The following is a 13,981-nucleotide window of genomic DNA, read 5'->3' on the forward strand; positions in this document are numbered from 1 at the left end:
TTGGAGGGATAAGGGTTGTTGGGCATTGTGAAGGTGTCCAGTACTCTCTCCCACTGATAGGTTCAATTGTGTGCATGTAAACATCCTTCCAGGTTTGAAGCCAATAAACCTTATCAACCCATGACTCTAAAACACCTACATTCATACCATTCCTTGCCATATCCCATATGGCAGCTACACCATGTTTACATGGCATACCTGTTAATTGCCACTTTCTGCATGTGCAGGTTCTCTCATTAACATCTACCTTGCACTGATCAGCATATCCACCAGTAACCTGGAATCTACCCCTACCAGCCATCATCACTGAATACTGACTTGCATCAACCTTGATTTCATCAAACACTCTTGTAGCATATGGAGTCAAAGGTCCATTACTTTTAGCTATGACTTTGTGAACCACAACAATTTTTTTCATTAGATATTCTCTGATATACTCAAGACAGGTGATTATTGGTTTGTCCCTCCCCTTTACAAGCTGGTTGTTGAATGACTCACACATGTTATTCAATAAGACATCAGTCTTGGCCCTACCTGTCAAACAGAACATTAAAGCAGAACATTGAATATTTAAAACATAACAAAAAAACTGTTAATGTGTAATGAAACAAACCAAACCTGTGAAATGTGATCTTGCCCAGAATTTTGGTGGAATCTGGCTTAACCAGTCAAACAAGTCACTGTCAAGCAGTCTTATGGCATTCATCTTTCTGTTAAACTGTGGCTTTGTGGTAGCACATGCAGCATCCCATAACATTTCTTTGAATAAATTGCCACTCCATCTTGGTTTCATATTCTCGTGGATGTGTCGTAAACAGAACCTATGCTCTACCAATGGGAATATCTTTGCCAGTGCTGGTATTAATCCCTATTATGCACACATGACAATGTTAATTCAAACCAACACTGCTTAATAGACAGACTGCATAAGTAATCAAGACTGATAACTAATCAAGACTGCATAACTAATAAACATTACATAACTAATCAAGACTGCATAAAGTAATCAAGACTGCATAAGTAATCAAGACTGCATAAGTAATCAAGACTGCATAAGTAATCAAGACTGCATAACTAACCTTTTGTCTATCAGATATGAATGTGAAGTATGACTGTTGATCAAGACCTAAGTCATCTCCAAGATTCCCTAAGAACCACTCCCAACTGCTTTTAGTTTCAGCCTCAACTATTGAGTATGCAACAGGGTATATCCCGTTGTTTGAATCAATTCCAACAGCTGACAGTACTTGCCCAGGGAATGGGCCCTTAATGAAACACCCATCTAATCCTAAAATATTCCTCCCATTTACATTGAACCCTTCTTTGAGAGCACCCAAACAAATGTAAATTCGCCTGAACTGTCTTGTTGGACTAGCAGGGTTGCACTCCCTTTCCACATCTATCTTAACTGTTGTGCCAGGATTCGATCTAAGGAGCTCTTCACAATATTCCCTTAAAATAGAGTATTGAGCTTTGAAATCACCTTCTATTTTGTGTAAAGCCATTACCTTTTCCCTGAATGTCTTCTGCAAACTTAACTGAATCTGGTTCTTCTTCTCCAAATGATCTTGAAGTACCAACAGTGGAATTCCTGGGTTGGAAGCTAAAATGCTCTCCACTTCTCTTGCTACAGCAGATACAGTGTATAACCTAACCTTTCTTGTGGTCAAACAAGTATGATTATCAAGGAAAGTTTTTACACACCATGGATGTTCATCTCGAGATCTGGAAACATGAAGAACCCATTCACATATGGCCTTTGGAAACCTAACCTTTTTTGGTGCTTTAACCTTTTTTTTGTTGGTTGGGAAGTAGGGTTGGATGTATTTAATACATCAACATCCCCATCCCCTATTGAAGATTCCCCTTCTTTTTGACTGGGCCCACTCATATTTGCAAAATCCCCAAACTACCCTTCTGGTGGTTGCATGCCTTGTAAATCAGGATTCACACCATGACAAACCACCCTAAATCTTCTATTATCATTCCTTCTTATTACCAACTGCCTTCTTGAGTCCAATGCATGTTTTTTAATCATCTGCTTCAAGTCTTCTTGATTAGTAAATAACTGCCCAACATAGAATGGCCCTCTTCCACCCCTGACCCCCTTTCTCCTCTTTCTCATCTTCTTCAGGCCCTTCTTTAAGGGAAGGTCATTTTCATCAGCACTTGCAAAGTCTTCAAGGTCAATCTTAGTGGTTTCCTCTGCATTTTCTTCTTCATCATTCTGATTTTCTTCATCATCTTGATTTTCTTGGTCATTACCTTCTGTTTCAACAACTGCTCTAAATGTATCCATATCCACTTCAAGTTCTTGAATCATATTGTGTTTATCAATATTGTAATCTAACTCATCACCATCATCATTATTGTTTTTACCAACCTTTTTACCTTCATGCTCTCTTTGGTCATCATCCTCATCCGTATTAGGTGGCTCATGTTCCATCCTGTAATCCGGATCATCGGAATCCTCTTCATCATCAGTAAACTTCAAAGATGATGAATCAGTATCAGCACTTGCATTTACAGTATCCTGCACATCTACTTGTTCAGTATCTTTTCCATTTTGATTATCCTGGTCATGTTGTTCACTATCTTCTGCACTTGCATTTACAGTATCCTGCACTTCTATGTCATTTACACCATCATCTCCTAAGTTAATACCACCTTCTACTAAGTCATTCACACCTAAGTCATTTCCATCTTCTATGTCATTTACACCGTCATCTCCTAAGTTAATACCACTTTCTAAGTCATTCACGCCTAATTCATTTACATCATTCACACCTGATGGGCCACTATCATCCAACCACCCAATTGCAAGTCTTCTAACACAATGTCTAGGTTTAGCTCTAGCTCTAACAGGAACATTCCCAACTGATGGTGCATCTTCAGCAATTTCTTCAATTACCACATTTAACGTTGATTTAGGTGGTGACAGGAAATATGTCTCAAGTTTTGTCGTCCAATGTTCAACATAAACCTCAATCTCTCTAATCCTACCAACATATTGACACATATCTATCACATCCCGATCAGTCCCTAAAGCCCTAATCCCTTCAACCAAACTTTTATCCGGAATCCGATAATGGTAATACACAACTTCATCCTCCGGATAATGCAGCATCTTAAACATCGTGTTAAACTCAATAACTGAGCATTCATCAGCATCTATGTAATCAATATGGTTGCTTTTACCTTTAACATACTTCAATACAGGTTTAACAACAAACTCCCCACCATGGAAGATGTGAATGCTGAACATTGTAGGCTCACCAACTGAAATGAAGTAAAACAGAGTTGAGATTACTGTAAAAGGATTCATGTTAAAACAGAGATGAGATTTAGGTTATTAGTTACTTACCATACTCCACATATGGATCGAAATGTTGTCCATAACCACGAATACACCACGTTGAGATGTCGTGAAGATGCACCATTGTTCTTCGTTCATGTGGATGATGATCGACGGGATGATTTGAAGTTATCAGGTGGAATTGTGAGAGCGAGTGAATGATTTGGGGGTGAAAATAGGGTTTAATTGAGGTTGGTGGCATTAATAAAGGTGGAATTAAGGCAGGAGAAGTTAAATGGACGAAAATACCCCTCACGTGGACTACACGTGGGGGGACTTAACAGCACAGTTAACAGACATCCAAAAAATGGACTCAAATGGTTAAAGAAATTGCTTATAGGGACTCAGGTCGTTAAACATTTTGCTTTTGGACTCAACTAGTTAAAACACATAAAACACAGGGACTCAAAGTAATTTACCCTAATAATAATAATAATATTAATATTTAAATATTTTTTCGATCTCATCCCCAAATTAAAATTTCAGCAACTTCCCCTTACATAGAAATCTCAATCGCTACAAGAAATCATCATCTAATCGACACAACCAGGTACGATCTCGATCTCTCCCTCACACACTCATCTGCTGTTTCCAGTAAGATCTCTATCTCCATGTATACTCTGTTTCTTATAATTATTATGTGTATACAGATACACGAATCAAATTTGATCTGTTTTATGTTTTATCTCGACCTCAAGTATGCTAATTCACCACCTAATTTCGGTCTTAGGCTACAGATTCAACTATAATACAGAAACCCTAGAATTGTAATTGTAATTATGCCCTAATTTCTTCTAGTTACAGTTTTTCTTCATGATTTGTAAATTATAACAGTGAGGTAGAATATTGAACTATTAGCGTTTACAAAAGATATGATGCCATTGCTTGATCTGATTTGTTGTTAGCTTTAAGATGTGTATAATGTCAATTAGTTGTATCCGTGATTTTTGGATAGATCGATGTAATGATACACCATAAGAATGGAGACTATATGATAAAGGAAGATGAAAAAAAAAGACCAATTTGTGTGTGTGTGTGTGTGGGGGGGGGGGGGCAGAGGTGTACAAATCGGTTTTTTCAAAAACCGGTTTCGGTTATTAATCGAACCGGTTTTTTTCATCCAAAACGAAAACCGGTTTTTTTCTATAACCGGTTTCGGTTACTAACCGGTTTTTCAAGTCCAAAACCATAACAGGTATAACCGGTTGGGATCGGTTTTTAACCGGTTTTTGCCAAAAAAAAACCGGTAACCGGTTTTTCAGGTCAAGAATCCTAACCGGTCTTCAACCGGCGGTTCGGTTGTAAATCCGGTTAAAAAAAACCGGTTTCGGTTCTAAAACCGGTTTTTTTGTACACCTCTAGTGGGGGGGGGGGTATATAGGCTCGTACGTCAAACGCATACCCTGGTTATCATCTTCTTTTCTAACATCTGTTTCTTCCCTGTAGCTTTATCTTGCAGCTCTAATGGCGAACCGAGCTCAAATTCCTACCAACAACTCAGCACTCATTGCTATGATTGCGGATGAGGTGATATATATTTTTCTTGTTGATATGTGTGTGTATTTTGCTTCTATGAAATATGCATTGTTACTACTACTAGGGGTGTTCTTTATAACCGAAAACCGAACCCGACCCGAGGAACCAACTTAACCGATTAACCCGAACCCGATATAGTTAATTGGGTCAATGTTTGATAAGATATATGTGTTTTGGGTTCACCCGAAAAACCCGAGAAACTCAAGGATTAATTTGAAAAAAAAGATTGTTCCTATTTCTAATTTGCTCCTTTAAAGACCGACTATTACTTGTTTGGAATTAAATCACCGAATGTTAGATCGACGCGTCAGAAGTCAGTTGAATGTGTGTATTTAGGAACAAATGTATTGTTTTATATTTTTAGTTTATAAAATAAGCTGTGCACTTGTGTGTGTGTTTTTCTTGTCTGTTAGTGCTATTGGAATTTCCGGATTAGCTGAATCTTCCAGATTAATTCTTAATATTAGTGTTATTGGAATATCCAAATAAGTTTAGCGATCTTTGTTTATGCTCTACCTGACTGTGATTTGAGTTCTGCTTATATCATCAGTTAATTTTTATTTCATAATGTACTCGTCGATACATATTTGAGGCGTTACATTTCTTTGTTTTGTAGCCAAATTTGCAACCAAATATTGTAGCCCACATTGTGGTTTTGTTTTTCCCATATTGCAGCCCAAATGGCTGGAAATATGCAGCTCAAACACTTAAACCATTTAACCGATAACCATATAACCCGACCCGATAAACCCGAACCCGATTAACGGTTAAACCCGAACCCGATATAGTTAATTGGGTCGGTTATCGGATAATATTTTTCCCACTGAAAACCAAAGAACCCGACCCGAATAACCCGATAACCGAAGAACTAACCCGATGAACACCCCTAACTACTCTCTGTTTACATTTGACTGGGATTTTCACTGTTTTTTTGCTTATATTTATCTTTAATTTCTGGATAATGCATATCTATTTTATGCCTTTGACTTCAACTAGATCACATCTGCTTTTGAGTTATTTTTTTAAAACACAAACTAATACTTTTTTTTCTATAATTCTTCCAATTGATAAGTTTGTATTGGAATGGTCCCTTCAAGATAATAAGTTATATGTATCAAAACTTCCTCTTTAAGATTTTTGATGACTTTCAAGAATATATGAGATACATGCAATCATGGTTTTAAAAAATGCTTGAGGCGTGCGCCTCAAGGCGTGCCTCGAGGCAAAACGGCCAAAAAACGAGTCTGAGGCGCGTCTCATGGGGTTTTTACTGCATATACGCCTCAGAGGGGCTAGGGCGCTAAGAAAGGCTGCGCCTCAGGTGCGCCTCATGGGATTTTCATAGTTGTTTTTGATGTTTTTGACTTTTTGTGTCAATTTCAAGCATTTAATGTCTTTTTTATGTATGTTTTTGATGAATCTGATGATGAAATTAGTTAGTATTATTATTTTTATAATATATAATTTTCATATTTATTTATTAATACCGCCTTGGCCTTACGCCTCGTTTCGCCTCGAGGCTTACGCCTCGTGAGGCGAAGGGAAAACGCCTCGAAACTCGTTTCCGTTCTTTTAAACCTTGCATGCAATGGACTAAGACTGCTATGATTGTAATAACTAATAACACATATTATATACATTGTATTTGCCCAATATTCTTGAATTGGCTAGCGGTAAACAATTGCCTTTTTTGCTTTGGTTATTGATGATTTTATGTTCTTGGGATCAATTCAAGTAGTGCTCAATGCTTTTGAATATTTTGTTAACGATTAGTTTGTATCTTATGTAGGACACCGTGACTGGATTTTTACTTGCTGGAGTTGGCAACGTTGACTTGAGGAGGAAGACGAATTACCTCATTGTCGATTCAAGTATTATTTCTTCCTTGAACAATTGTATTAACTTTCTCCATCAATGTTTATTATTGCGCATACTCATGTGAATTATACGCAAAATCTGGATTTTTGCTAAAGTAAACCGTAATTTATGTTTTATAATTTCAAGAATCCCTTTGCTTTCTTGAAAACCTTATTTCATTTTGTGTCAGAGACAACCGTCAAGCAAATTGAGGATGCTTTCAAGGAATTCACGACAAGAGATGACGTGGCAATCGTCTTGATCAGTCAATATGTAAGTAAACACTATTCCATTATTTAGGGTTAAAAGGGTAAATTGCATTTTACGTCCTTTAAGTTTGAGCAAAATTGCAGGCGTTGTCCTTTAACTAACAAAATTAAACTGGAGATCCTTTATGTTACAGTTTTTCATTCATCATGCGGTGTCCTTTTGCCCTAACCCTGTTAAATTTTTATGTTAATGCTTAACATGTGCCACTCACATGAGGGTATAATGGCCATTTTTACTTAAAATATATCTTCCTCTTGAAGTTTCACAGGTATTTTTTATATTTTTTGTTTTAGTTAATAAGTAAAAATGACCATTATGCCCTCATGTGAGTGGCACATGTTAAGCATTAACATAAAAAATTAGCTAGGTGAGGGCAAAAGGACACCGCATGATGTGAAACTGTTACGCGTCGTGTAAAAATGGTAATCAAGCACAAAGAGCGAAAATATAGAGAAAGTAGAAGAAAACACAGAGAAGGGAGATTACTCTCAAAATCATTCGCTATCTCTATCTCGTTCATCAGATCGTTTAAGTACAACCATGATAACAAACAGTTACAAAACAGACCCTTGACAATACAACAATTACAATATGGACCCTCCACAAAATAGACCCTTGAAGGATTCTTGACCCCAAGAATCAATAAGCACAAAAAAATGCATGAACTTTACCATCTAGTTTAGTGCGCTTCAAAGATAACACCAGTAGCATATCTACTCATGCTAGTCATCACTATAGCAACACCTTTGTCATACTGCTTTGCCACTTTAACTGTTCCCAGATGAATCTTGTTTAATATTTCCAAACCAAGTATCCGATCTGAGGAAATATGAATATGAAACTCTTTACGATGACGTGTCAGTAGATCTCTTGTTCTAAAAAGGTTATAACCCATATGCTCCATCCGTTCAAATATGGACATCACTATTTTCCAAAACCAAGTGGCATGGTATGCGGACATTGTCCTTGTAATTTGAATTTCTGATTTCTTCTCAGGTTTAAATCATTTATGCTCTTCACCTCCGTTGAAAATATAAAACCATCAGAGTGCGTTCTATTTCTTTGTTAGAAGGAGGAAGACATTCAATTCCTGATCTAAAACATGTCACTTTTTTTATTTTTTTTAATCAAACTTACCCTTTTTCCGGTACTTTCCTGTTCAGAACTTCCATCACCTGAGAGCGCATCAATGATCCATTCACCAAAAACTAGGCTTGATGTTATACCAGAAGTTACAAATGCAGAAGTTTGGTATTCGTTTTTCCGATAAGAATTGACCCATCTAAGATACATAAGCTCCTCAACTTCATTTAATCGAATTACTTGTCGAACTTCAACTTATTTCGTGAAAATAACGTTAAAAAGCGAGGGATGGTTAATCATGCATTATGTCGTGGCGTTGATAGCTGAAAGACAAGGGGGTACATGCGCTAATCGCTTTTGTCCCAGTTGCTGAGTGTTATGTGCCTTATGTCCAAGGCTTGATGCAAAACTACTACCGAGCCGGGGGGTCTCACTGGAAGCAGCCTCTCTGTTCCTACGGGGTAGAGGTAAGGTTGTCTACATCTTACCCTCCTCAGACCCTACCTTAGCTTTGCTATTGGTGGGATATACCGAGTATGATGATGATGACGACTTGTCGAACTTCAACTTGTTTACATACATGTTGGTTTGTTTGAAGCTCACCATTCAGCCTTCTCAGTTTAAGAGCTTCTGCCTCAAAATTACTAATGGTGCACAAATGAGGTTTTCTAATTCCAGCAATTCAAGTTTGCTTGTAAGAGATATAAGGATGATGTCCTAAGTAGCACTGGAACGGGTACGGGATCGGGGTACGGGGACGATACGGGAACGAGGAACGGCAAAACTCTAAATTCCAAGATACGGGTACGGCAATAAAAAATATAAAAAAATAAAAATACATTAAACAAATTCCAAAAATACTACATCTTCCAAAGGTAATTAATTATCAATAATCAAATGATTTTCAAATTCCGGTTCATCTAGTGAGAGATCGGCAATCGATAGAGAATTAGAGATGATGAGACTTGAGAGTTTAGATATTAGAGAAGCCGAATATGATAGGTCTATTATTTAATGGCCGGTTGTGGAATTTGAAAGGGTAAAAACCCTAAAAATAAATGGAAACGGGCTGGATACTTCTACCATATACGTCCCTGACATTGGAAACGTTTAGGAAACGTCCCCGATGAGTACCCATGGTGTTTCCGTCCCCGGCAAGTACCCGAGACGGGTACGGCCACATAAATGGAGTCCCCGTGCTACATAGATGATGTCCAAAACTCCTTTACATTCGTAAGCTTTCTTGAGACCTATCTGGTGTCTCAGCCATTCTAGTGTCAGGCTTTTAGTACTCGCTCCATCCAAAAGGACCTCTCCCAAATTAGGATCATATTGGCGTTCAAGATTTCGATTACTGAATACAAGCTCAACCCGTTTAGGTTTGGTCTTAGCATCTTCAATGCCATTCTTGCTTTACTAGTGGATGTAACGAATGAACTACGTCGCCAACCCGGTTTCCATTCGAAAATATGAACTATCCGATGAAAAATATGTTGTACTTTGTCAACAAATTCCTAATCTTAATTACATAACACATCAATTACGAAACGAACACACTGCAAACCCGGGTTCCATCCAAAAGTTTCAACGTCTTCCTTTTTTATCAGCTTTGCTGAATCCAGGTTTCGATTTTCCACCTCTAGTTGTAGCATGAAATTAATTGCAACTATAAGTGTTTCAATAGTGAGCTGAGATATTGGTATCGTATTCGAGTTATCTTCACCTCGGTCTTCCATAACAACGATAACCCAATTAACTGATTTACCGTGGTCGAGGCATAGTGGCATCAGTGCTAAATCTTTTAAATCGGTAACATGCCTGTAAAACCTTCTCGTTCATCAGATCGTTTAAGTACAACCATGATAACAAACAGTTACAAAATAGACCCTTGACAATACAACAATTACAATATGGACCCTCTACTTGTTATCTACCGTAACATAAACTGTAACATAAAGCACATTCAATGTAATTTTGTTAGTTAAAGAACAACACTTGCAATTTTGTTCAAACTTAAAGGACGTAAAATGCAATTTACCCCCATTATTTATGAAGTACTCACCACAGAATCCCGGTAGTTTTAAAAGGTTGTTTGGTCTTTAGTCCAATGTGTTTTGTTATATTTGATATTTTTGTCACAGGTTGCAAATATGATACGGTTCTTAGTCGATAGCTATAACAAACCAGTTCCAGCTATTTTGGAGATTCCGTCAAAGGACCACCCATATGACCCCGCACACGATTCTGTCCTATCGCGTGTCAAGTACCTCTTCTCTACTGAATCCGTTGCAGGGGATAGGCGTTAAGCAAGAAATCTTTGTCGATTATCACTTTCCTTCGGTATTAAGTTGTGTGGTTATTATATAAGCACTATGAGATTATTTTGAATTCAAATTCTTGCAACAATAAAATGTCATAATTTATGTATCAGTGGTTGAAAAGATCAGACTGGATTGATCTAAGATGGTTTTTATCATGTTTGTTGGTGGATCTTGGACCGGTTTTTTGGTTATTTTTTTTTTCCTATTTTTTATTGTAAGTTATATAATCATTTATTTAAAAGGAGTTCATTTCTATACACAAAAATTGGAATATATGTAATAAATATTTAAGTAATTACATATGGTATAAACATAATAAGGCAGAAAAATCCAACTGAACAATTCAAATATCAGTTCAATATGCAAAATCCTCACCCATTTGTAACCAAACCTAACAGATAATGAAAAAATGGTACTTTTTTTTAGTTAAATGCCATTTTAGTCCCTGTGGTTTGGTTCGTTTTGACAGTTTGGTCTAAAGGTTTGAAACGTTGTCATTTTAGTTCAAATAGTTTCAAACGTTGCCATTTTAGTCAACTGTGTTAACTTCATCCATTTTTTTTTGTTAACTATAAGGGCAATTCAGTCATTTTTTTATGTAATTCTGCTAACTAGAAGGGCAATTCGGCCATATAAAATGACCGAATTGCCCTTCTTGTTAACAGAAAAATGGGATGAAGTTAACCCAGTTGACTAAAATGGCAACGTTTCAAACTATTTGGACTATAATGACAACGTTTCAAACCTTTGGGCTAAACTGGAAAATGATCCAAACCACAAGGACTAAAATGCTATTTAACTCTTTTTTTTTTTGTTATTTCTAGAATGCTATATTTCGTGGATCTCATGATATATGTTCAAAGCAATTGCTACTGACCTAGTGACCTCTTGTTTTTAGTTAATTACTTAATTATTATTTTCTGTATGTTATTTGTTCAGATCACAAGGATGAAATCCACAAGAGAACAAATTCTTATTTCTGAATTATGCTTAAGTTCTGCTACTTTTAATAAAAAATCATGATGGTTAATTTTATAAACGTTGTTTTCCAATGGTATAGTTATTTTGCTTTATATTAGAAAAAGAAAATCATATAGGTAGCCATTTTTCGGTGTCACATGTGTATGATCACGTAAGATTTATTTTACTTGTGTATCATCTTTATGTCCGAAGATGGCACATACAATGACACCCTAGTTAGATGATACGCAAATAATATTTAGGTATCTATTTTATGGCTCGTGTATTGTAACGCCCTGCGTTTTCAAACTTCCTACATTTAGAAACCTTACGTGAAATTCTATCTTTGGAAATCTTGTGTTCTTATAACCATTCTTTCATCGTAATCGTTGTAAAATACGGAACTTGCTTCGTAAATAAAACTTGTACATTACACTCTTTACCTAGTTAAATCATGTTTTATTTCATATTTCACCTTGTTACAAGTTAGGGGAAACATTGTTGCACATTATTACACAACTTAACTAATAAAATTACTCATTATAATGTTTAAAAAAAATAAAAAAATAAAGAAATATGGCAGCCCCAATTCAGCAAAATTCAGCCCATATAGTTGGGTTTTGTGGGCTAGTTTCAAGGTGTAACCCCTTCTAAACACTTCCAAAGCCCAACCCATTGAAACCCTAATCCTTCCCCCTATAAATACCACTTATAACCAGCCTCCCTACCACTTTTGCAACCCTAAAAACTCACAAAACATCCACCAAACCGTAGCTGAAAGCAAGGGTTCGAGTAGATTGACATCCCTTCACGAAAATGAGCATAACTCACTCAATTCTTATCCGATTCACTCGATTCTTTTTCCTACTTGCTTGTATAATCATGGGGTTCGATTCCTAAACTTCTCCTTGGAGAAATCAGACCTGGAAATGCCCCGAAATAGTCCATAAACTTTCTGTTTGTTTTTATGTTCATCAAAAACTTGTTTAAACCTATGCAACTTGTGTCTAACACATCTCATACCTATGTCCTAATGCTTACAACTTATCCCATGGTTGGTTAAGCTTAAAAACAAGGTTGAGACATTTAAAATCAGAGGATTAAACCTCATAAACTTGGTGTTTTGTTTAGGGTTTTTAACCCACAAGTCATGTCAAACTTTGTCTTTGATACATGAGTGATTATGGAACAACTTGGGTTGTCCAAACATACAATCCTCACATGATTTGATGATTTCTCTTAGTTAGTGTGTATATTTCTTATTCTTTATTGTATGTTCATGACCCTCCTTGGTTGTTTTTTTTACATCAAGTGTAGTGGTGAACACATAGAGGTGCCTAAATGGAAGGCTTGATCTTCCTACCTCCTACATGACTTCTATGACATTTAGAGGTACCAAAATGAAGATTTTAATCTTCTACCTCATGCTTGAACTATTGGACATATATTATATAACCTAAATATATTATTCGAATAATCGAATCTTTGATGATGAACTAGTGTTCATATGGAACCTTGTTCCATGAAAACATCTAAACTCCTTCGATAACTTGTCATGATTCTAATGGAACCTTGTTCCATGAAAACATCTAAACTCCTTCGAGTTTCCTAGTGTCAAGAACAAGCATCATATATACTAAATGATTATTTTCCATGTTATTCTCATATCTTATTTTTATGTTGTTTTAAACACCGAATCTCGACTCTAAACATACTTGAACCTTAACCCTTATACATTCGGACTCTAAATCTCTACTCGTCAACAATTGGATAATCGGAAAACATATGCAAACTTTGTGAGTATACTCGTATTCCCCCTTTTTACTTTTATCACTTTTGGGGTGTAACATGTTTACCTATTGAAACTTACACATGAACTTTTGTCTAAACACATGAACATTCCTATAACATGCTTGTATATGTGATGGCTTGATACTTTAAATTTGGGTGATTCTTATGTGTAGAACTTATCATTAACTTCGTACGAGCCAAACCTTGACATATGTAGCGCTATAGGATTAACGACCCGCCTCTACTGAAACTTTGGTTATGTCATGAGCAAGTTGCGTTTTCTTGGTTTGATATGTTAGACACATGCCATATTTAATGTTTATCTTGAATCGCATGCTTGCTATGAGGGATTGTTCACACTTTTATCTTATGCTATGTATGTACCAAACTTGTATACTCGCCAACTTTTGTTGATTTTATTTTAATACATGTTGCAGGTTGATAGACAAGATGATGAAGAAATCAAGTTAGGATGGACTTAGATACCCAGTTTAGCAATTAAACAATGTTTGAATCTATGTTTACTATTTGAAACAATGTATTATTCTTTAGTTTTAATAAAATGATTTAATTCATATTGTCACATTTAGTGTTATGTTGTTTTGATCAATTTGTTCGTCTCATCCCGATGTTTCCGCCATCGGTTGGGGTGTGACAGATTGGTATCAGAGCCATAACTATAGGGAATTAGGAAAAGTAGGAATGCTTTCACCTAGTCTATAGTTTTAGAGCCTTATTCGTATGCTTTGCTTGGACTACTACATGATACCTTATTTGTTACTTATTTATGCTCTTTTAAACATGTATG

The 13,981-nt window shown here is 36.3% G+C and overlaps 1 protein-coding gene and 1 long non-coding RNA gene across 3 annotated transcripts; both read left to right on the forward strand.

Annotated features, from left to right (window-relative positions):
- The first annotated feature begins 3,805 nt into the window (after positions 1-3,805).
- On the forward strand, positions 3,806-10,600 carry LOC110930638 (V-type proton ATPase subunit F). Of its 2 annotated transcripts, none has more exons than XM_022173987.2 (5): positions 3,806-3,905; positions 4,802-4,882; positions 6,681-6,762; positions 6,939-7,021; positions 10,243-10,600. In XM_022173987.2, exons 2-5 carry the CDS (start codon positions 4,820-4,822, stop codon positions 10,405-10,407), a joined length of 393 nt encoding a protein of 130 aa, XP_022029679.1. In that variant the 5' UTR covers positions 3,806-3,905; positions 4,802-4,819; the 3' UTR covers positions 10,408-10,600. The 2 variants fall into 2 exon arrangements, with proteins under 2 accessions (XP_022029679.1, XP_022029680.1); XM_022173988.2 differs by having other exon boundaries at positions 3,828-3,949.
- Positions 7,033-8,359, forward strand: LOC110930639. Its single transcript, XR_002587950.2, has 2 exons — positions 7,033-8,065; positions 8,182-8,359. It is a non-coding gene; the product is annotated as an uncharacterized LOC110930639 (long non-coding RNA).
- Positions 10,601-13,981: the final 3,381 nt, after the last annotated feature.

This window comes from Helianthus annuus, chromosome 3, assembly GCF_002127325.2.
Source record: "Helianthus annuus cultivar XRQ/B chromosome 3, HanXRQr2.0-SUNRISE, whole genome shotgun sequence".
NCBI lineage: Eukaryota > Viridiplantae > Streptophyta > Magnoliopsida > Asterales > Asteraceae > Helianthus > Helianthus annuus.

Coding starts and splice junctions, on each gene's coding strand:
- LOC110930638 (XM_022173987.2), top strand. CDS start 4,820: ATGGCGAACCGAGCTCAAATTCCTACCAACAACTCAGCACTCATTGCT. Junction 4,883..6,680: donor TTGCTATGATTGCGGATGAG/GTGATATATATT, acceptor TATCTTATGTAG/GACACCGTGACTGGATTTTT. Junction 7,022..10,242: donor TCGTCTTGATCAGTCAATAT/GTAAGTAAACAC, acceptor TTTTTGTCACAG/GTTGCAAATATGATACGGTT.